The following is a 24,601-nucleotide window of genomic DNA, read 5'->3' on the forward strand; positions in this document are numbered from 1 at the left end:
AGGACTCATCGTCACTGTGCTCCCAAAGGGGAGGCATCATGAAGCAGGGCTGGTTACAGAAAGCCAACATTAACAGCAGCCTGTCTGTCTCCATGAGGGTGAGTCAACACCAGACCTCCTGTCTCATTCGCACAGCAGCAACCAATAAAGCAACAGTCACGGTGGCAATGCAGTGTTTTTCCACAATTTTACCTATTTTTGTATCCTGTATTATACTATGTAAGAAATGTGCCCATCCCCTCCTGTTAAACACAGTAAATCAGAAACGATAAATGCTATAATCTTGCAACTTCTCATATGAAAACGGCATCTAACCAGGACAAACTGGTTAGATTTGGGTTAACGTTGGTGCTCCAGATCAATCCATAAAACAACTTTGTTTTGCTTCTGTAATATACAGTAGGCTTGGTTGTTATCTGTTCAACAGTGCCAACTGCTGGATCGGTCTGGGATTGTTGCAGGGAATAAAATTGCCGCAAGCTCAGTGACATTGGGGAGCTTTTTGGATTGATTTGGTGCATCAAAAGTTGACCAAATTTTAATAAGTTTGGCCTCATTATATGCACTTTTAATTTGGAGACCCACATGATGATAACATTCATTGTTTTTGAGTCATCACGTTAACAGCGTGGAGGCGACACCTGTTGATGAAGCTTCATCTTTTTTTGTGGAAGGTTAAAAAAAAAAAAAAAAAAAGAGCCTAAAAGAGTAGAAGACCAAAACGAGCAGAAAAATATGACTATCTACAGCGATGAAAACAGGTTTCTAACTGTTTTGCATGAGTATTTCATATTTATTGTGTTGAAATGCAGGTGTTCAAAAGGAGGTACTTCTACTTGTCCCAGCTCCCTGATGGCTCCTACATCCTAAACTCCTATAAGGATGAGAAGAACTGCAAGGAGACCAAAGGGTCCATCTACCTGGACTCCTGCATAGACGTCATTCAGGTAAAACGGAAAAGTCTGGTTGGAGCACTTTAGTGAGCGTGCTGCTGCTCGCTCACCGCACCTCCTTCATGTCTGCAACGGCTGACAGTCGTCCAAAGCCTTTTAATCTGATGAATACATACAAGAAGAGTAAAAAGCAGAAACGTAATCTTTTTACCCCAGAGGACAGAAACATTTATTGTCATGCTGTGCTTAATGCCTATTTTCATTACTGAACGAAATATATTTTTGTCAGTTAATTGTCAGAAAACATAGAAAAATGCTAATCTGTGCTAAATTCCTGGTCAGAATTGTAAAGCACAGTCATGTAAAGCAGCCGCCGGCTCGTGAGCTGGGGCATTGTCCTGATGAAACCAGATCCCTTCATTGTATTTCCTGTGCGTTTGCTCTGTATAACCTTGCTGCCATAGTACTCTCTGTCCATTCTTTTGAAGGTAATCCACAAACATGATTCCCTTTAACATCCAAATAACCTGAGAGCCACATTGACCTTGTTTAGACGCGGATGAGAATGTGTTTCCACTGCATGGATTGCTACTTTCCTATTAGGAAATTTTAGATCAAATTTTCTGAATTTGCCTCAACATCATGACATGACCTGGTATATTTTTGATCAAGAGTTTGGAGGCAAGCAAATCTTGGGACAGAAACGTTTGACATTCCAACTACAGAATGGAATTTTCTCAAATCTTTAACAATGTTCACCATATAATTTTTGGATAATCCCCAATAATGACATGTGAGTGTCTGGTTATAGGCCGTCCTGTACTTTGGGCGTCTTCAAGGCTGCCGCTAAATAAATTTGTTTTACCTTCTCCTGTTTAGTCTGGGGTTTCTGCAGCAAAAACAGTATGGCTCCAAGTATTTATTCCAAGGATCTTCTTGTTTGGATGCATGTCCAGGGTCTTAAATTTAACTGGTGTGGAAATTGTGATAACTGAATGAAGGAGGAACAGTTTCCCTTCTATAACGATTCGGCCTCGCCCATTGACCTCACAGGAGTTCTGACAGGAAAAGCACCACAGGGGCAGAGACGGCTTGTCATATGCACAGCTGGCATACACAATCGCTCATGCAGAGGCAGAGGCAAGAAACATCAATGTGCACACCTCGGTGTGTTAACACCTGCAGACCAGAGGACACACTCTAACCACCAGTGGCGACACTTCGGTATGTGCTTTGCACATCTGGACGTGTTACCACATACCAAACAGGAAACACACTCGGTATGGTGAATTATGTCCATTGCGTGTTGAATGTCTGCCACACTGGGCAATTTTGCACCGTTGATGAGGGTGGAGCATGCGGAAAACCTTATCTGAATAAATGCACTTGGGAGAGAGACTACTTATTCCGCTGGTGCTTGATGATGCTGCAGTTATCGTAGCCAGCAGGGGGCGATGTAGAGCAAATAAACCTCAGTTATTGACAACGAGAGACACTAACCACAGCACTCGCATCCGTTGCTATGACTTTTTTTTTTGTCAGGGAGTGAGGTTTAGTCATTGCACACCACCCCCTGCTGGCTTCAGTTGCACAATGCCGCACAGTAATCTTCAACCGCTTATCCACGACTGGGTTGTGGGGGGCTGGGGCCTATCTGAGCAGTCATAGGGCATGAGGCAGGGTAAACACTGGACAGCTTAATACCAATTCTTATGATATTGTCCACTGTCTGTTTTTGCTTAAGCTTCAAAGTAAAAGCAGAAATCGTTACTTTTATCTTAGAGCCCTAAGATGCGGCGTAATGGCTTTGAGCTGAAGATGCAAGACCGCTATAGTCACTTCCTGGCTGCAGACAGCGAAGCAGAGATGGAGGAGTGGGTCAGCACACTGAAACAGGCACTGCAGAGCAGCGCTGAGGCCGGGCAGGACCGGAGGAATGGCACCGACTCCCTGGACTGTGTCCTGGGTGAGTTATGTTTACATCTGAAAACTTACTCATAGACAAGAACTCATTTTTGTGTTGTGCAATTATACAATTATTTTTAGCTCATTTCTTGTGAATTGTTGAACTCTATGCTCGTTTTGTGTATGACTGGATTTTTTTGTCTAAACTAACAAGGCTTTTATTTTGCTGTGTAATAAAATACCTAGTGCTAAATATTCAACTCAAACCAAACAGGCGCAGTTGAGTCACAAATCTCCCAGATGCTGATGAGAGACTGGGACGCCTTCCAGAGAGATGGAGCCGGTGTGCGTTCCCTCATTCCCACCCACACTCAACCCCTTTTTAATTTGTCCAGAGCTTTTATAAGATATAAACTAGTCCATTTGGAAATTAAAAATTTCTGATGCCAACAACACGTGTTTTTTGGGAAGCACTGAGTGGCTTCCTTTACTGGCTGACGTGAAGCGCTTCTGTTCCTCTGTATGTGGTTACTGAGCATTGTCGTAACGCTGTGCTGAGTGATTGACGCCTGCTCTGTCCACTCAGATGAAGACGCTACCAGCCAAGGTAAAGGTGAGAGCCTGATGGAGAGCTTGGGGAGGAGCTTACACCCCGAACTCATGAAGGTACTGCATGGACACGCCCACAGCCACTTGATTAGGTCAATGAGTGTGCTTAATCAAGTGACACTAAACTGTTGCTCCTGATTAATGTGCTTGAAAATCTGAGGAAAATAACATTTTCAGACATCTTTAAACAGGGAGATCATTTCATCTGACACTTTTGACTAGATGCTTTTTTACACATCTGTGAGGTCTTTCACTGCTGGATCTGTCTGGTGGCATTTTGATACTTATAATGCGCAAATCACAATAAAAGCCCTTTCAAGGTGCCTCGCACAGAACAATTCAATATAAAAATTAAATAAATAATAAAAAAATAAATAAAAAATTCTAATACATAATTAAAAACAGAAGTGTAAAAGAATAAAACAGATTAAAAAAAAATAGGAAGAGAATAAAAATGGGTTGTAAGTGTTGACTTAAAAATGTCCACAGACTCCAACTGCCTCACAGTCGTAGGATGAGATAAAGCTCTTTAATCCAGTGACTTCTTCTTCTTCACCCTGGGAACACAGAGAAGTCCCGCATCCTGCGACCGCAAAGCCCGGGCCGTCACGTAAGGTTCCACCAGATCAGCCAGATAAGATGGCGCTAGTCAGTTTTTTTTTTTTTTTTTTAAGAAATTATATTCAGAATGTGAGTGTATTAATTAGGATGGTGCACACAAACATTTTAATAATGGTGCTAAAGTCTTAAGTCAAGTTGCAGCAGATACAAACACTGATACATGTATCATTAAATAAAATATAAAAATTCTTGCCTGGCTAAGTTGTAGTGGGACGTAAGGCAATCCATTGTTACCTTCCGTCCCTGTTTATTTGTATGCCTGTTTGTTTGAGAGCCCACAATTTTTCATATATTATTTAGAAATTTTTACTGAAGATTCATATCCCGATAGGCAAGAAGTGATTAAATTTTGAAGGTCATAGATCAAAGGTCAAAGTCAGGAAAAATCCCTATCTTTAACATTGAACAAATTTTCAAAAACTCATACCTCTGTCAAAAAAGATCACATTTCTTACATACTTGACAGCTTTATGTAAGGTGGCATCCTTTATCAACTGACAAAGTTTGATCTGGATCTGATCTAGATTACATATTTTGTGGCCATTTTGATTTAACATTGAAAACCCCATTTAATGTATATTTTACATTATATCTTAGTCAAACATGCCCCAGTCGCTCTTATATTTGAAAATGAGGTTCAGACTGGCACTCACTATCGCCTGACAAAGATTGATCCAGATTGTGGATTTTGTGGATATTTGAATTTAATTTTGAGAAGCCCATTTGGTGCACATTTTGCATTATATCTCAGTCAAAAGTGCCTCAGTCACTCTCATTTGTGACAGTGAGGTGCAAACTGGCACTGATCCCCATCTGATCCATTTTGCGGATTTAGCAGATATTAGATATTAACATTGAAAAGGCCTTTTGATCTATATTTTAATATCTTAGCTTCTGCAAAGCCACTTCTAACAGGGCTTTGACCTTGAAAATTTTTTCCAAGGTAAAAATTTGTGGAATTGGAAACTAGTGTTGGCGCAGGTTTGTGCTCTATGACCGCAAAGCTCTAGTTTTACCTCTAATTAAGTGACATAGACAACAAGGATGCACTGTGAAGTTTGACTCCGTTGATAATTATACCTGTTTTGCGCAGGTATTTTATGTTTCTAGGCTTTGAAAAATACAGTGAGTGCCTGGATGAGTCCGTCCCCTCCAGTTTTTTAACACAACTCAACAATAAACACTATCCTGTTGTAACTCGCCGTATTAAATGACGAGATACAGTGAACTTTGATGCACCAGATCAACCTAAAAACCTACTTGAGAAATTGTAGTGTCTATGTTTGTGATTTGTCATGGATCAAGACCAAGATCCAGGATTTCCAAAAACTTCTTTGACTCGTCCATCAGAAGCGTATCTGTATGTGTTGGAAGTGTTAAACTGGTAGAGACGTCCACTTTATCTTAGCAGCAACGTTGATGTCTCTGAGTTCCTCGAGGTGGTGGCTGTGGCACAGCAGATGCTCCCACATCTGACCTGATCTACCACAATATCATATCAGACGGCCGCCTTTAAACCATGTTGCAATAGACAGCTGCCAGCAAAAATGCATTTTATCCAGCACTAGCGTACGTACTACACTGGTTCCTCAAGTCATTTGCCAGAATTGCTGCAGGATGCATGTTTTTTTTTTGCACATACTCTGATATTTATGGGTCTGTGGGGAATTCTCACACCTGCAAATGGATGATGAAAATTAGGAGCAGGTGTGGTTGAATTTGTATGCATCTTGAAATGTAATTTACCCGATTACAGACGTGTTCTTTGGAAGAGCAGCTGGAATATCTTCTGGATATGCGAGTCAGAAGAGCCAGGTTTCCTGCTGCTGCTTTAATGCGTCTGTAAACCCGGACAACAAAGCTCTCTGTGCTGTCTGCTGCCTTTATTCCCCTCGGCGTCCCTTGCTTCAGTTTTATCTGCAGACCGGCCGCTCAGAGAGCAACAGGGAGAGTGAGAGAGGAGGGGAAGCAGATGGATTTAGGGCTCTCATCGTGACTCAAGGGTTTTGCTTTGTTTGTCTTCTTTCTCCTTCTGTCTGGCTCTGCGATCACCTGCCCCTCGATGGCTTTTCTTTTGTGCTGGTTTTCTGCAAAAGTAAACATTAGAAATGTAGAACATGTACACTGAGCTGCATAAAAGCTGCTGTTTGTTTTTTAACTTGCATTCCCCCCACCCTCCTGTGTGTTTGTAGTATGCTCGGGAGACGGATCAGCTCAATAAAATCAACAGGAATGAAGGCAGACCAAAGCTTTTCTCTCTGGATCCAGAGACACAGGTATATAAAAAATGTTTGAACCTCAGCTTGTCTCGTGATTTATTTATTCCAATATCATCCTCTCTCTCTCCCGCCCACTGGATTAATGGCTTTTGTTGCTCCCGTCTCTCACTTGCTTTGATTTCCTCCTGTCTGATACCCAGAGGCTGGACTTCTCCGGCATTGAGCCAGACGTGAAACCGTTCGAGGAGCGTTTTGGTCGTCGCATTGTGGTCAGCTGCCATGATCTGACCTTTAGCCTCCAGGGTTGTGTGAGCGAGAAGGGAGACAGCGTCCTCACCAATGTACGTTGTTACGCAATTTTACTGTGAACCCGTCCACTTTATGTGCTTCTCCTGTTCCTGCTTGTACATAAACAGACGGCACGTTCCAACCTTATAAAAGGTGACCACAACAAAGGTGATTTTAAAATCTGTAAGAAGCAAGAAGTCAGCACACGTTGCAACAGACTATTTGGTTATTTCAAGAAGAATAATGTGTAAGATTGGTCTAAACTAGACTCCTGATGTCCATAGGTGGCTCGACAATGGGGCTTGATGAACCCCACCCTTCCTGCAAGAATTTCAGTCACTTCACCAGAATATTGACATTTATCTTTTAACAAAAACAGAAAAAAGCAGACTGTTTGTTTGTTTGTTTTTTAAATCTGGTTCATCATTCAAGAACATTCTTATTATGACTCTGCTGGAGGTGTACACTCTTGTGACCACTTTGACCGCTAGGTGACTAGCTGATATCTTAAGAACATCTAATCCGGTTTTGATCAAACCTTGCAGGTACATTGAGCCTATAGATGGAAAGAAGTGATTTAATATTGGTTGGGATCAGCTGGAAGTCGAGGTGAAATTTCTCACTCCATGCCAACATATAGGAAAATTACTAATCTTATAGAAAAGAGTTCACGTATTTTTGTGGACTTCTTTTTTTTAGTTTTGTGTACAGATGGAGGGGGTGTGACTGTGCTCTCTGAACACTTTTGATCTTAAAAAAAAAAAAGTCTCTTCAATATGATGAAATGGTTATTTACCCACCATGTGGGGGGGGGGGGGTGCACTACTGCTCATGTCATTCATCCAAGAGGTAAACAAGCTTCACAACAGACTGAGTTGCAATTAAAAACAAACATCACAATATTTAAATCTGATTGAAACTGAGCTTTTAGTCTGTGAAAATAGGTTGTGTTTATTTTTTTGTGTGCACATCAGCAGATCTAACTGCAGCCTGAGCCTCTCTGGTGCTCCACCCCCCAGAAAAAATCCAACTTCATAATTCATGTCAGCCTATCTGCAAAGCAAAGGCAACCACCAAGTCAAAGGAGGAGAAGTGTGTGGTTGTAGCATCAGTTTTTAGCTTACATAATTAAAGCTACAGTGTGTCGAATTTGGTGTCATCTAGTGGTGAGTTTGCAGATTGTATTGTGCTGTTTCCTGCCATGATTTTGGTTCACCTTTTGCATTTTGATTCATGCACCCTTGCCTTCTTTTTAAATTAAAAAAAAAAATAAAGGGGCGCATGAGCAACCGGTAGATAGTATGTATGGGAGCAACCACTGGTTTCTCTCTTTCTCACCCTCCTTTCTTCTTGCCACGCAGCAAAAGGTGGTAGAAGTATGCCTCTTTTGGGTTACTGCGTGAGGGGGCCTACCCCCCCACATAGATACGAAGGGACTGTGAAAACACTTCAGTTCAATGTTGCTGGAAATTAAACGCTAATGAGCAGATCATTATGAATGCTATATTCCATTGATGGAAAAGAAAATGCCCCTAAATCCTACACATCCATAAATCCTGCAAACTGTAGCTTTAACGTGTAATGTGCAAGAAGTCTGTTGTGATGAATGAAGACGAGATGCTTCATTGTAACCCATCATGTTAGCCATTTCGCTGCCTGGCGGCACATTAGCACGGCTGTGAGAGCGCTGAAGTGACTCATAACTGTGGTTTGGAAGCAACACCTCCTCTTATCCACGATTGGATGCTGAATGGACTGAGGTTTGTCCTTCGAAGTCCAGCTGACATGAAGTGCAAAGTCATACCGAGTGTGTGTGTGTGTGTGCGTGCTTCACATTTTAACACAAACATAACCAGGGGGTCAGTCATGGATTTGAAGGTGGATGTCGTAAAAACCTAAAATGCAGTTGTTCCCAAATCTTAGGTCGAGCCATTCTTCATCAGTCTGGCTCTTTTCGACATCTCCAAGAGCTGTAAGATTTCTGCCGACTTCCACGTGGACCTCAACCCGCCGTGTGTGAGGGAGATGCTGACCGACACATCGGTCCAGCTGTCTCCTTCGTCAGACTCTGAAGGAGGAGGTGGAGGGGGAGCGAGAGGAGGTGGCGTCATGGTGAACGGTGACTCTGGGAAAGGAAACGGCCTGCCTGTTCTACAGAGGGTGTCTGAGGCTCTGCTGCGCTTCCCCACACAGGTACAAACATGAGTTCATGACAAGACTGTGTAAAATTATCCCTGTTATTTATTGCTTTTTACCTGCAGTGCTAAAAAAAAAGGACAACTAAAACGCAACAATAAACAGTTTCTAGAAAAAATATCAAATTTCTTATTTTTGCCACACAACCAACATCATGCAAGAACTTTTCCATAAACATCACTCAGCTTACTCTTAACCGTTTTGGGTACGATGGGCGTGCACGAGCGTACCGCTCCAGATTCGGTAAATGCTCATAACTGCAGGTAATCCCATTAGTCACGTGCAGGTATCTCTTTCATATTTGATGCGCCTGCTCCCGCGGTACCATCATCTTGTACGAGCGTGAGCGCGTGAGAATTCTGTGAAACCTCAAATAATTCCAAAGTAGGTCACAGTTAGAACCTTGCCTCCATCATAACTCATACACATGCACTGAACTGACAAATTTTCACATTATATTATGTTTTCACCCCTGTTTGTTTGTGAACAGCTTGGAGCCCACAGTTTTTCATATACACTCAACAAAAATATAAACGCAACACTTTTGGTTTTGCTCCCATTTTGTATGAGATGAACTCAAAGATCTAAAACTTTTTCCACATACACAATATCACCATTTCCCTCAAATATGGTTCACAAACCAGTCTAAATCTGTGATAGTGAGCACTTCTCCTTTGCTGAGATAATCCATCCCACCTCACAGGTGTGCCATATCAAGATGCTGATTATACACCATGATTAGTGCACAGGTGTGCCTTAGACTGTCCACAATAAAAGGCCACTCTGAAAGGTGCAGTTTTGTTTTATTGGGGGGGGATACCAGTCAGTATCTGGTGTGACCACCATTTGCCTCATGCAGTGCAACACATCTCCTTCACATCATCCGTGAAGAGAACACCTCTCCAACGTGCCAAACGCCAGCGAATGTGAGCATTTGCCCACTCAAGTCGGTTACGACGACGAACTGGAGTCAGGTCAAGACCCCGATGAGGACGACTAGCATGCAGATGAGCTTCCCTGACACGGTTTCTGACAGTTTGTGCAGAAATTCTTTGGTTATGCAAACCGATTGTTTCAGCAGCTGTCCGAATGGCTGGTCTCAGATGATCTTGGAGGTGAACATGCTGGATGTGGAGGTCCTGGGCTGGTGTAGTTACACGTGGTCTGCGGTTGTGAGGCTGGTTGGATGTACTGCCATATTCTCTGAAACGACTTTGGAGATGGCTTATGGTAGAGACATGAGCATTCAATACACGAGCAACAGCTCTGGTTGACATTCCTGCTGTCAGCATGCCAATTGCACGCTCCCTCAAATCTTGCGACATCTGTGGCATTGTGCTGTGTGATAAAACTGCACCTTTCAGAGTGGCCTTTTATTGTGGGCAGTCTAAGGCACACCTGTGCACTAATCATGGTGTCTAATCAGCATCTTGGTATGGCACACCTGTGAGGTGGGATGGATTATCTCAGCAAAGGAGAAGTGCTCACTATTACAGATTTAGACTGGTTTGTGAACAATATTTGAGAGAAATGGTGATATTGTGTATGTGGAAAAAGTTTTAGATCTTTGAGTTCATCTCATACAAAATGGGAGCAAAACCAAAAGTGTTGCGTTTATATTTTTGTTGAGTATATATTTTGTATTATATTTTAGCTTATGAAAAGCCACTTCTAACTGAACTTTGACCTTGAAAATTTTTCCCAATGTAAAAATTTGTGGAATTGGAAACTAGTGTTGGTGGAGGTTTGTGCTCTGCAGTGCTCTAGTTATTATGTGTATAAATTTCCATACTTTCTTTCCGCTAGACACTTTTGTTTTTGATTCATTGTAATACCACTGTTATTCGTAAAATATAGTTCAATGAAATTGTTTTGTTTTGGTTGGAGTCAGATATCCATTTCCTTCTGCAGCTCCATGAGATTTTACATCAGGACAAAGGACTTTACTCATAAATCGAGGGTAGGCTGAAAAGTTCTAAGGCTCACCAAGAAGGAGAAATGCCATTTCAATAAAACTTGGCGTGCATTATGTTCAACTCTTCTGATGACTAACTGTGTTATTTTCTTCCAGGTTGTGAGGTAGTTTGTGCTTCATAGCCAAGTTTGAAAGTTCGTGGTAGAGGGAAACGGCAAAAATGGACAAAATCTGGCATCGCGGTGTCATTAAGTACCTGCATAAGAAGGGGTTAAAGCCCAAGGACATTCATGTGGATATGGTTGCTACATTAGGGGATGAAGCTCCCTCCATATCTACAGTGCAGAAGTGGGCAGCTGAATTTAAGAGGGGCAGAGAGCCTTGAAGACGACCCAAGGTCTGGGCGGCCTACAACAGCCACAACCCAGAAAAACATTGACCTTGTTCATGAAATGGTGATGGACAACAGACGATCGACGATTAATCAGCTAGCAGATGCTGTGGGAATATCCCGTGAGAGAATTGAACACATTCTGCATGAGGAACTTGGAATGTCAAAGGTGTCAGCTCGGTGGGTGCCACGTCTTCTGACGCCTGATCAGAAACGCACCAGGCTAGTCATGTCAAAGGCAAACTTGGCGCAATTTGAAGAGGATCCAGCCAATTACATGGAATGTTTTCTTACCCAGAATGAGTGTTGGGTTCACCACTTTGAACCAGAGACCAAAAAAAACAATCAATGCAGTGGAAACACCCAAGGTCACCACCTCCAAAAAGGCCAAGGTCGTTTCGTCTGCGGGGAAGGTCATGGTTTCAGTTTTCTGGGATGCCAAGAGCATTGTGTTTGTGGACTATCTTGAAAAGGGATAAACCATAAATGGACAGTACTGTTCTAACCTACAGAGACAGTTACGCGAGGCTATCAAAAAGAAGTGACCAGGAAAGCTGATGAAAGAGGTGGTGTTCCATCAAGACAATGCCCCAGCTCACAAGTCAACTTTGGCCATGGCCACTATCCACGAGTGTGGATTCGAACTGGTAGATCACTCACCATACTCCCCTGACTTGGCACCCTCGGAATTTCATCTGTTCCCAAACCTGAAAAAAAAAACTTGGCTGGGAAGCACTATCGGAGCAATGATGAGGTGATGGCTGCCGTTGAGGACTATTTTGACTCTCAAGATGAAAGCTTCTATGCCAAGGGAATCGAAGCACTCAAGCACCGCTGGAAGAAGTGTGTGGAGTTACAGGGAGACTATGTAGAAAAATAACCCTGAATTTGTTCAATTCGACAACTGCATCATAGTCAACCTTAGAACTTTTCAGCCTACCCTTGAATGTTGGCTGGATGTCAGGTTTTTAATCATCATTTCTCAGTTTTCCTCAGAGTGTTGTGCTCTGGTTTCACCTAATCGTGTTATTTCCAGATGGTGTCAGCATTTCCAGGCAGAACTCTGTCCCTGTTCAGGCTTTTATGTCTTTTGAAGTGTCCACATGAAGCTCATTCACCTTCATGTGGTGTCAGAATCCCTTTGTTTTACCAGTTATCTGATACCAGCTTTGCCCTCATTGATGTCATCTTTATGTCTGGTCATTCTTGCAGTATTATTATTTTTTTTTTTTAAGTTTAGGAAAAAGAAATGAATGTGTGTTTGCAAACACATGCACACAGTAAAATGTGATCTGACGTGGCTGTGCCAGCAACAGATGGATAAGTGAGGAGATGCTCCTGCGATCACAAACACACAACCATTCACAAGTAGAGATAAAATAAGGAAAAACACACCTGTGTGGTTAGTGACGTCATTGCCACGTAGACCACTTGTAGTGGCAACTGTTATCTTTAATTCAATAGGTTTAACAGACATGTTGCATTCACCATTTAGGAATCGTGGTCACAGTCCCATTTTGTTTTTTTCAGAGCCTGTAACTAAGCAGACAAACGTAATTCGAAATATAAGGATGGAGTCATCACTTTTACAGCCAGTTTTATTCAAACAAGTCAGGCCATTGGATACATGAATATTTCCAAGTCTGACTGCAAGAAGGAGACTAGTGAGGGAAGCCACCAAGACATTCACTCCACTGTGCACCGTGTGAATTTGTCTGTTGCATCATCAACCAGTTACACAATTTCATAGCAGAGGAGCACAGAGAAGGCTTTTCTTAAAAAGACATGAAGTTTCAGTGACAATTTACCAGAAGGCACATGGGAGACTTGAGCCTATATTTGATCTGTTTTCTTGTATGAAAATCCTTTACTGTTCCACCCTACCATGAAGCTGTGTAATTGGCGATACAACAGATAAAAGTTGTCATAGGTGTCTTGGTGGCTTCCCTCACTAGTTTCCTTGGTAGAATAATAGTGTTTATAGCTGATATATTTTAAGTTTGAAATGAGGATCATAAACTGTGTTTTCAGGGAAGTGTTGCATAAAAATGCTGAAGTGAAATTGTGAAACAGTTTTCAGGTGCTAAAAGTGTGATGCAGCAACAAATCATGGTGTCGGAGTTCCACTGAGGTTCAGACCGGACACAGCTGTGCACGTGTGTTGCAGGGGTTCAAGCTTGTGAAGAAATGCGGTTTTCCTGTGCATCAGCACTCGCAGCCTCTGTGCTTTACTTGTAACATAGCGGTAAAATACGTTTACCAACAAACATCTCGTGATGGCACCCTGCACATTTCTGATGGAACGTTGGTCAGTGAAGAATTAAACGGAACCCACGCCTGTCAGTATCAAAGCCACAGATGATGCCATGCGATAAAAGAGTGAATTGCTGCACTGGCTTGACCCCTCCCTCTCCTGTCTGTACTTCTCTTTTTCAGGGTATATTCTCAGTAACACACCCTCATGCTGATATCTTCCTGGTGGCCCGTGTGGAGAAGGTGTTGCAGAATGGCATCACCCACTGTGCCGAGCCGTACATCAAGACCTCTGACATCAGCAAGGTCGTCTTACTTAGAGAACAGCCTGTTTTAACTCTGTGTGATAAACCTTTTTTTGTTTGTTTATGTTTGCTGTACTGTTGACTGTTGGCTTTTTATCCTACAACTCCCCCAGACTGCTCAAAAAGTACTCAAAGCTGCCAAGCAGACATGCCAACGCTTGGGTCAGTACAAGATGCCATTTGCCTGGGCAGCCAAGTAAGACTGGAATCACTCAAAATATCGCTACATTCATAAATCCTACTCTAATCTCTCTCTCTCTCTCTCTCTCTCTCAAAAAAAAAAAAACCCTGAGAATTTTAAGGAATCTGCAGATTTATACAATATGCAGTTTTATGAGAAAGACACCTTGACACTTGCATGCATTGAACCCCTGCACTGCCGTGCAATTCGTCGCACCAGTGTGACCCACCATGTTCCACTGGATGCTGTGCTTTGTGCCACTGGGCGCTGCGTTATATAAAATAATAATTTTGTAGCAGATTAATCATTTGCTCTCAGTCTTTGGCTGATGAAACCACAAATAATCTTTTCCACAATCAGAGGAATTTTCTACAGCTGCAGCTGTTCTTGTGCGCTTCATGATATGGTGAACGCATTTGGAATCCTTTCAAAAGTAATTATTTGTAATATTGTAATGGCTTGGTAAAACAGTTGCATGTTCATTCCTTCTTATGAGTATGTGTAAAATTATGTTTATTATAGATTTAACATCTCGTCATAATCATTCAGAGGAGCTGCACTATATGTTGCGCTGACGCAGTGACTTGCAGTGGCATGCAGTATTTTTGAATTGTTTGGGCAATGTTCACATGTAGTTCACAAAATTGATGCGTGCCAGAGATTTTTAAACATTTTGAACATTTTGAAATTTTCTTTGTGCACTTGCACGAAGCCGTGCACGGTTATGACAACTTTAATCTCTGGCACTGCAGATTGCATACCAGTGCGCGGCTCAAATTCATGCAAGTGTCAAGATACCTTTAAGGATGCATTGTAAAACTACACAGGACTACTTCTTGAAGTCAGGTTATGTGAAATTAATGCAAATAGAAAAGCGCCACGTTTGATATGCTTCCTGAAGACTTAATGTACTTGAGTCTGGGAGCCACCAACAAGACTACAGTTGCAAATGCTTTGACCTCAACAACATCCCGAGGTTTTACACAGTAATACTTAAATCCACCACCCACATTTTCTATTCCGACAAATAAACTGACCATATTTTTTCCATTTTGCAATGCATAAATCTTTCTCTCTCTCTGTAAGAAAGTCAGTTTCCATCTCATGAAAAGTTTAATGATTAAGATGACCAGATGACTTTTTTTAATATTAGAAATTCAGACGTATCGTCACTTCATAAAACATAAGTTTATGTGTATTTTTGTTGTTACGTTTGAACCTTTATTGTCTGAAATGCCTAATTTTGAATGCGTATCTGAAAAGTGCTTCTTTTTTTTTCTAGGCAGGTTTTCAAAGATGCTCAGGGCAGCCTGGACATGGACGGAAAGTTTTCTCCTCTCTACCGCCAGGACAGCGGCAAAATCTCCACTGATGACATCATCAAGCTGCTGGCTGACATCAGGAAGTGAGAACTCATTGTTCTTGTTTAGTAGTCATTCAGGTTGTTGCGTACTGTACTGTATATCTTTGAAGCACAGTCAGGATTTACCTCGCGAGCTGGGTTTCCGTTAAAGATTTTCGTGAACGTTTGGTATTTTTGATGTCGAAGGATGACTATAAACAATAGCGAAATTGCAGCATCTCCACTGAGTGGTCGAGTGCCACTGCCAGTCATTCTTGCGAAGCTCTAGCTAGAACTGCGATTCCAGTAGTCATAGCGACTTATTGGTAATTCCCACTAAATATTGACATTTTGTTAGGTTCTTTTTGTTTGTTTGTTTTTTAACCCAATATTTCTGCAATGTAATTTCTTATGTTTTAACAAGCTCTTTGTCTCTGACTTTATCCTCATGTCATTTCCACTGCAATTTCTGAAAATGAGCCTTTTTCAAATTGCCTGAAAAACCACCCCCCTGCAAGCATTTAAGTCTTTGTGCGCACACACACACACACACACTCCTCTTCAACCGCTTAGTCCAATTAAGGGTCGCGGGGGACTGGAGCCTATTGGTAAGGTTAGACCTTACTTGCGTGAAACGCCGTGATGCAGCTTTGTTGTGATTTGGAGCTATATAAACTAAATAAATTGAATTAAATTGAAATTAAACATGTTTTCAATTTGGAGGGTGATGGAAAAACCCGCCGACTGACTGCTGCTGGAATTGATGAATGGCTTTCATTGCATTCTTAAGAACCTTTTTCTTTTTCTTCCTTCGAATCCAAAGGCCTGAGAAGAGCAAGCTCCAGATCATCCCCGGACAGTTAAATGTTACCATCGAGTGCGTCCCGCCCGACTTCTCAAGTACGTCTAACCTTTAATTGACGTCATGCCTTTAAATGGCGACTCTGAGAGCCCTCCGGTGTCAGGAGACGAGTCTCCAGAACACACGTTCTTCATGTTGTGGCCTCTCTCCCGCAGACACGGTGACATCTGCCTATGTCCCAGTCAAACCTTTTGAAGAGGACTGCGACAGGGTGGCCGTGGAGATTGAGGAGTTCCTCCCCGAGGAGGCCAAGTACAACTACCCCTTCACCACCTACAAGAACCAGCTGTACATCTACCCCCTTCAGCTGAAATACGACAACCAGAAGGCGTTCACCAAGGTGTGTGTGATGATGAAGATAACGGGAGTTACTGATGAGTATATGTAGCGAGAAGAGTGAAGCCTAAATAGAAAGAATCAGACATCAGTAACATGCAAATAAAAGCATTATCTACTTGCCGTTGTGCGCTCACATTCTGATGGAAGGAATTTTCTTTGCCAGGCTCGAAACATTGCAGTTTGCATCCAGTTCCGAGACTCGGATGAAGAAGGTGCAGCTCCTTTGAAGGTATGTAGTAAATAAACGATAAAAATTTTTGAATTAAACGTGTTTTCAGTTTTACCCCGATGGGCAGAAAGTGAGCACAATAATAGAGTTGCAGAGGCTCCAGACTTGATAAATTTTCCTTATTATTGCTTTTTAAAAAAGTGGAAGTTGTTAAGCTGTTTGTGAGGGGCCAGAAAAGGAGAAAGGAAAAGCTTCCAGAAGGTGGTTATTATAGCTGGCGGGAGAAGATAATGAATGGTCACTCTGTCTGTCTCTCTTATTCTGTGGCCACACATGTGAAATATTTGTGGGTGGAAACAGTCGTCAGAGCATCTTGGGTTGTTTTTCTTTCCGCTTTCACAGAGGAAAGGAATCAAACCAAAAATTCTGCGACGTCGACTTTCAGCGCCAAAACATTTCCTCTTAATTCTCAGTCAAAAGGTGCCAGACAGATCAGTGAACATTCATGCATTTTATATGTCAACACAAGTCTGAAAGAACGTGTACGTAGAGGATGTTCTTTATGTACCTCTATGGAAACTCAAAAATAAATTTTGTGCAGAATAACATGATTATAACATCATAAAAGACTAAGCTTTAGTTGAAATTCTTTGTTTATATATATATATATATATATATATATATATATATATATATATATATATATATATAAAATGGGACAGTCTATATAGTTAATGCAGCTGTCACTCAAAGCAACCACGCCACAATTTTATGGATGTGGGAGGAAGCCAGAGAACCCACACAAACACAGGTAGAACAGAAAGGACACAGGCGGGAATCGAACCCATGGCCTTCTCGCTGTGAAGCAGCAATGCCAACCAATTAGCCACTGTGCTGCCTGCAAGTAAAACTAGAATTTAAAAAACTGATAGAATGTTTGGCTGGGGATGGTTCCAAACCTTTTGTCACTGCTATAAGTTAATGCAAACTTGAAACACCGCTTGGAAATGTTTTGAAACGCCTGTTTTGATCTTCGTTCAGAAGTCTGCTGTGCTGCCACCTTCTTCTGAACACCGACATCTACTGGTCGGTTCAGGAATGTGCATCCATATCAGTTGTAAAGCATGTTTGGTGCTTGTGTGAAAACCCCCAAATTTCTATTTTTACTGTTTCAGGCTGTAATAAACAGTGTCATTTTGTCTTCTTTTTTTGATTAAAATGTGCTCACTGTGAGATGTGACTTCAGAATCTAATTTTGTCTGAGGAACTACACACTGATGGGCTGCAGAGATTGAATGTTTTACAGCCTCTGTAGTACTCAGCAGGACGGCGTATCTGAACAGATAAACATCAACTTGATTCAGGGAATCAGCGTTCCCATCAGCCTTCCACTTCCATGAGGGTGGACGAACCCCCAGACGAAAATTTGAGCAGTCATTCCTCCAAAGCAGGTTCGCCACTATTCTCCTCATCCCACGAAATGTCGGTCTACTTTTCAAACACTGGGCTCCACAAATCTGTTTTCTGGGGGCAGCACTGCTCGTTAACATTTATTAGCAATGACTACAGTTATTAGCATTCTACTAACTACAGCTAATCTGCTGCCAGAACAGGTCAAGCTCCAAAACTCAATCTTCATTCTCTCATGCCACATTCCAAGTGTCCTGATCCGGTCAAGCTTCAGCTCACGACTTGGATTTAGTTTTCACACAGAGCTTTAGTTCATCAGTTTTCCTTCAGAGATCAAACATTTCTCTTTGTTATTAATGATTTTAGTCACTTTGTGGGAAAACTCATTCAGCAATGGATGAGGGATCCTCAAGTCCATCCTCTAAATTTTAGCACAACATGAAAAATAAAACAATCCTATGTTGCAACTGCTATCCTTATAGCTAGCACTGTTATAATTACTGTAGTGGTTAAGATTCCCAGGTTATGTTGTCTGCTATTATAGCAATTATTTGGAAAGTGATGATCTTACCAAGAATCAGTAGACAGACTCCTATTCATAAAAAGAGGCATTTGTTGCATTATTTATGCTTATTACAATAGCGGTCGAGTTAGCTGTGTATTCACACCTGCTATTGTCATCATTTTACAATTGTGATCACCATTAGGATCATGAATTGCAACACTGCCATCGTCTTGCAAATGTCCAAATTAAAAGGACATATCATGAGGATAAACTGATCACACATTTCACAACTTGGATACATTAACACAATCCCAAAAGCAAGTTTGTTTTACTTATGGGTGATTCTTAGACTACAGGCACTTATTATGTCCTTTGATCATATTGTATAAAAAACAGAAAAAAAGGGGAAATTTCACACTTTTATAGTTATCTTTACAATGAAAGTGTGTTAAGAAATTTGTTCTAATAGTCTATGATGACTTTTTCACCTTTTTTCAGCATCATTATATACAAATATTGCCGTTTTGTGCTTGTCCCACACCCAGACTTTTGATCTTCAATGATAAAAATGAATGGTAAAGAAATGTTTTTTCTAATGTTTTAAAATATCTCTGAATAAAATATCAGTAAAATAATCAAAACATAATTGGGGTATTCAATGTCATACAACTGTTGTGATTTTTTTAAACAAAATGTAGTTGTCCCACACTATTGCTGTAATTTCCACCACAACATTGTAATGTCCCTAAACAGATTGTATGAAAGATTGTTTGGGTAGTTTCTATGGAGATAAACAGTGACATCAGAGCATAGAATATATAGCGCCAAATCACAACAAACAGTTGCCCCAAGGCGCTTTATATTGTAAGGCAATGGTGTGGTGGAAATTACATTTACAAGGCCAATAGTGCCCGTAGTTAAAGAATCACCCTTATATAGACTTGTCAGCTAGCTGCTGTACACTGCCTCCTACTGGACTGTAGATAGGTGATGATGAAAATTAGGAGCAGGTGCAGTTAAACTTGCCTGTTCAATGAAATGAGCTTGCCAGGATCCTTCCAAAGTCTGGGTCTGGTGGCCACCGAGGCCACTGTGCTTGTTGAAATACTGTGTTCACGCATCGGGAGTGCCTAGCATATTCTGTGCAAAATCAAGAACATATAGCGTTTTAACTTTCACAAAGCTAGCTCTTGTCCCGGACTCACACAAGAGTCTTTCAATATAAGCGTATGTTTCAACATAAACTTTGATTCCACCAGCAGTGAACACTGATTGATGTCGTCACAGGTAAGATGCGGAAGAGGTGAGAAAAACATTGTGAAAACTCATTATTTTTTTGCTTTATGGGATGTGTTGGGGTCATAGCTCATTTAGGGTGGGCCTTTAACCAACTTCAACAAATGATGGTCCGCCCTGGGCACGCCGATGTGTGGATACGGTATGATAAACGAGGGAATAAAGTAAAACCCAAATGTCCCCTGATCCCAGTTCTTTGGCTAATCACAGGTTCTGCCTTTACAGTTTGAAGAGCGGTGAAGATGAAGGGTTGGTTGCACATTTCAGTTGAGTGTTTTCTCTGTAATCGCGTAGGGCTGCGTCCTTCCATCAGAGGACCACATTTCGATGACCTGCGTACTTTCTTGTGTTTCAGTGTATTTATGGTAAACCGGGAGACTCGCTCTTCGTGAGCAGTACCTACGCGGCGGTTCTGCACCACAATCAGAGTCCGGAGTTCTACGACGAGGTGAGGTCACATGATTATTCACCAACTCTATCGACTTTTTACAGCAGTAAATCATTCGGCTTAAAGTGAGCCGTGTTGTTACCGCTAACACAGATTAGAACTTTTGAGAGGAAATGATGATTGATTATTCTCAAACATGTTAGGAACACTGTTTCTCAGCCAGCACTGGGATAATCCTATAAGTTCGCAGTCGACTGGGCAATCGTAGACGGTAGGCGGGGTGCAATCGGCACAGAGGAGTAGGGCAAAGGCGGACCATATGGATGCTAAGCTTTCTGGCATTAAGAGACCCTCCCCACACACTTGCACGTGCACACATATATGAACACACATTGACGTTTAAATGCTTCCATGTCTACTTGCCACCCTGTAGAGTTTCTGCTCATGAAGGCTTACAAGGCATTAAGGGTTTTGGCAGTTGTAGCAGATCTAATGTTCGCGCTTTGCATGTGTGGAAAATCAATCTTCTATTTCTGCATGTGTCATTTTCCTGTTAGAAAATGTATGTGAGTAGCTTTCGGGGAAAATATATTTGTAGGCAGTTGATGCCCCCTTGTGGATCTGTTCATTATGTCACATAAATACCACTTTAATTAATTAATCACAAATGTGGATCTCTACTGGATCCACTGTGGTGGACCCGGTCAACTGGAGACGGACCACATTACAGACCAAAACGTGTATATTTTTAAGTTTTTCTTACCAGTTTAGGTAAGATATACACAAATTGCAGAGTTCCCACTATTATGAGTGAACTGATGCTACCTTCACGTGCTATCAGGATGATGGTAAATACGAGTTGTAGACTTGTAAGTTGCGCATGAATCCCCACCTTAGCTCTTAATTTCAGGTCGGATACTTTGAGATGAGTTTGATCAGTGGTGGGCACAGTTCAGCTAACGGCTAACTAGCGAAGCTAACTTTTTCATCAGCAGATTAGCTTTTCAGCTAACCTTGGAAAATCATGAGCAGGCCAATTATCATCCACTAAATTTATTTGCTTCAACTAAATGTTTGTTAATTAGCAGATTCATTTAATTTTTCAGTTGGTGGATTGGCGGTTATTAAAGTTAACGTTTAAGGGTAGCGGTGCCCACCACAGATTGTGATGTGGGAGTTCTTGAGTTGGGATGACCTTCAACCTTTTAATGTGGTGGACACAAGGTCGTATACAGTCTTTTTTTTTTTTTTTTAACAGTGAAATTAACTGCTGATTGCGTACATAATTTTAACTTGTACCTAAACTTAACCTGATATAGACCAATAATATTTATCGTGAGAACATACTGTTTGTCCACCATTTTTCATTTTGCTCCAGCACAAAGTACTTGTAATGCCAGTGAGCACCCGAGGACAGCGTTGTTGTTAATTACCCTGTTTGTGAAGGACTGCAAAACAAAATTAAGCTTCTTCAAATTTACATTAATCAAGGTGTTGCATTTGCAGCACAACAAAATGTGGTAAATGCAAAGCCCTCTACAGTAATGGTAAATCTTGATTCAACATGAACAGATAAAGATTGAGCTTCCTGTCCATGTGCACGAGAAACACCACATCCTCTTCAACTTTTACCACATCAGCTGTGAGTCCAGCAGCAAAGCCAGCAGCAAGAAGAGAGAGGGCGTGGAGTCGCTGGGTAAGTCCGGCCGCAAAATCAACACACACTCCAAACTGTGAGATGACTTTTTTTATTTTTTCATCATCAGAATGTATTTTATGAAAAGAAAGTGATTGTTGCTGTTAATCCCCCATTTACGTCTGTCCTAGTGGGTTACTCCTGGTTGCCCTTACTAAAAGATGGTAGGATGCAGTCTGTAGAGCTCCAGCTTCCCGTAGCCGCCACACTGCCTCCTGGATATCTGTGTCAGGACACCAGGAAGGTACTGCGCTGATATATACTCAGCACCACAAAGAAAATTAGCTTCCAAATCTCTTTGAAGAGACATGGATCATTTATTTTGCATTCAGCTGTGGTGGTGACCACCTAAGATTTGTTTTCGTACTGGTGCTCCCTCCCCACTCCTTTCCTCTCGGCACACTATTTTGAGTGCTTGTATGTCGCCATGTTTGTCATTAATCAGTTATATAATGACATATCATTACAGTTTTAATATTTGTATATATTTGTTGTCTTTCTGATGCCTGATTCTGTTTTTCTTTTTTCTCTGTTTGAGGTGCAGCTCCATCCAGAGATTGGTGGAGTATTTTTTTTCCTGAAACCATCCTGTCCTGTGCACCGGCAACATTTCCTGTATATTCGTTTTGTGAATTGTTTTGTAATTTGTGCCTGTCATGGCCCAAGCAGAGGGTCACCTCTTTGAGTCTGGTCTGCTTGCTCTAGGGGTTGGTAAGGTTAGACCTTACTTGTGTGAAGCACTTGAGGCAACTTTGTTGTGATTTGGAGCTATATAAATAAAAAATGAAAATAAATTGAAAAATTATACATTAGTTTTTTTGTTTGTTTGTTTGTTTGTTTTTTTGGTATTTTTTCCCCAAGGGCCTTGTGTGCAAAGCATACTTATGAATTGAGTACTATAAAACACCTCCCCCCCCACTTTTTTCCCAAGATGTATCTGTGGACAAAGTTTTTCTGAAAACCATTTTTTAAAATGATTTTAAATAAAGAAAATGCTTTTATTTGAAAACAATGGTAATTAAAGAAAATGTTATAGGCATACCCTCATTTCTTTTTTTCCCCCTCCTTTTTTTCCCCCCAACTGCTGCTTTTATGACCATGGTCAGCTTTTTTCTCTGTTCACATTTATAAGCCTTTGGGATCACCATACTCGAATGTTACACACTGGCATGATATTTCTTGGCTGTTTGAGAGTTGTTTCATGACTCTGCTGCATTTATCACCCTGACGTTTTAACTTTTCATCATATCTTCTCCTCACTTTTTAATCAACTTACTTGACTTTTGATGTGCTCTCTTTAAATGATCACTGTGTTGCCATCATGCAGCACTGAGAAGCATGTTAATTTCACTGATATTTGGCTCCATCTACTGTTACACATGTATATGACAAGTTAAAGTGTGGACCCTGAATAAAAAGCTACCCGTGTTTTTCTTTTTTTTCCTCCCAGATTTGTTTCCAAGGAGAAAACCCTATTTGGAACAGTGTGGCAGCTGTTACAATGTAGACAGATGCATACTTTAATCATTTAAATTAATAATTACTGTGGGCTTCTGTTATTAATCAATCACTGTCATGATTAGATTAGATGGAACTTTATTACTCCCTTGGGAAGACTCCCTCAGGGACATTGAGGTTCCAGCAGCATTGTATAGCAGCAGACAGGGTAAGAAGCACACAGAATATCAAAAGTGAAAGAAAAAAAGAAAAACAGTTTGCAAATATAAGTATAAATACCAGACATACTGGTTTACTGGCTACTATTGTTCCCCCCTCCATTGGGGGAGGAGTACTAGGTGGTCGACTATTGACATCCCCCCGGGTCAATTTTGGTATATTTGAGTCCACAGTACAACAGTTAATTCACATAAATCTGCTCAGGGTGTGTGATCCACCAGGTGGCACAAATGTACACCACAAATGCACTCCATCTAGCCCCCCCCCCAACTGTCCAGCACCTTCAACTGCCTCATGAATTTTCTTCTTGGTGCATGTTATTGTCAGCGTAGAGTAAAAGTAAAATAAAGATTAATTTGTGGATATAAAGTGTGTGTGTGTGTGTGTGTGAGTGAGTGTTCATTTGGTGGTAGTTGCTTCTGACCTACATTTGAATTCTGAGGTGGTCATCGTCACACATTCCTTACATTTACTTTTCAGTAGCTGGATTAGATCTAAATGCAGTATTTATTTATTTCATGTAATGTCCAATCAAAATGCTTTTCTTGGAAAAATAACCCACTGCGTATTTGTCTGTCTATCACCAGTCACACCCAGATATCAAGTGGGTGGAAAATGCCAAACCCTTGTTTAAAGTGAGAACCCACGTAGCCTCAACAATATACGCTCAGGTACAACACTGGATTCTTCAAACCGTCTTTACATATCGATACTGCACATTGTGCATTAATATACCTCTGTGGGGGATTCTTCATGTTTTTGTATCCTTCCCCCACAGGATCTGCATCTCCACAAGTTCTTTCAGCACTGCCAGCTGATGAGGACAACTTCAGAGGGGAGTCCAGCAGAACTTATCAAATACCTGAAGGTGAGACTGTCTGTGCTCTAATTTGCAAGTGATCCGATCAAATTTGTGTGTCCATACATCACAACCATTATTCATAGCTTCATGCTGAAGACAAGATGAGGATTTTCACCCAAGAAAACTGGTCAAGCCAAGGTTTCAGTATCCCACGTGACCCCCTTAAGAGTTGTCTGGATGTTTTGGTGGCTTCCCTCACCACATCTCCTTCTTTACCACACAGTACTGTTTGTATGTTTTAATGTTTGAGGTAAATGAAGTCCAAGACATATTCAGCGA

General features: G+C 41.3%; 1 protein-coding gene across 4 annotated transcripts in view; it reads left to right on the top strand.

Moving 5' to 3' along the window:
* Window positions 1-24,601, top strand: part of dock11 (dedicator of cytokinesis 11) — a 91,811-nt gene that overhangs the window by 14,313 nt on the left and 52,897 nt on the right. For all 4 annotated transcript variants that reach the window (XM_034165116.1, XM_034165118.1, XM_034165117.1 and 1 more), the window contains exons 6-23: window positions 3-98; window positions 813-947; window positions 2,676-2,859; window positions 3,385-3,464; window positions 6,221-6,304; window positions 6,448-6,588; window positions 8,459-8,728; window positions 13,474-13,596; window positions 13,709-13,791; window positions 15,059-15,181; window positions 15,942-16,018; window positions 16,136-16,320; window positions 16,483-16,548; window positions 20,055-20,147; window positions 21,660-21,783; window positions 21,915-22,027; window positions 24,048-24,131; window positions 24,239-24,328. In XM_034165116.1, coding sequence (XP_034021007.1) covers window positions 3-98; window positions 813-947; window positions 2,676-2,859; window positions 3,385-3,464; window positions 6,221-6,304; window positions 6,448-6,588; window positions 8,459-8,728; window positions 13,474-13,596; window positions 13,709-13,791; window positions 15,059-15,181; window positions 15,942-16,018; window positions 16,136-16,320; window positions 16,483-16,548; window positions 20,055-20,147; window positions 21,660-21,783; window positions 21,915-22,027; window positions 24,048-24,131; window positions 24,239-24,328 — 2,151 coding nt within the window. The remainder of the gene's footprint in view (window positions 1-2; window positions 99-812; window positions 948-2,675; window positions 2,860-3,384; window positions 3,465-6,220; window positions 6,305-6,447; window positions 6,589-8,458; window positions 8,729-13,473; window positions 13,597-13,708; window positions 13,792-15,058; window positions 15,182-15,941; window positions 16,019-16,135; window positions 16,321-16,482; window positions 16,549-20,054; window positions 20,148-21,659; window positions 21,784-21,914; window positions 22,028-24,047; window positions 24,132-24,238; window positions 24,329-24,601) is intronic.

Source organism: Thalassophryne amazonica, chromosome 23 (genome assembly GCF_902500255.1).
Source record: "Thalassophryne amazonica chromosome 23, fThaAma1.1, whole genome shotgun sequence".
NCBI lineage: Eukaryota > Metazoa > Chordata > Actinopteri > Batrachoidiformes > Batrachoididae > Thalassophryne > Thalassophryne amazonica.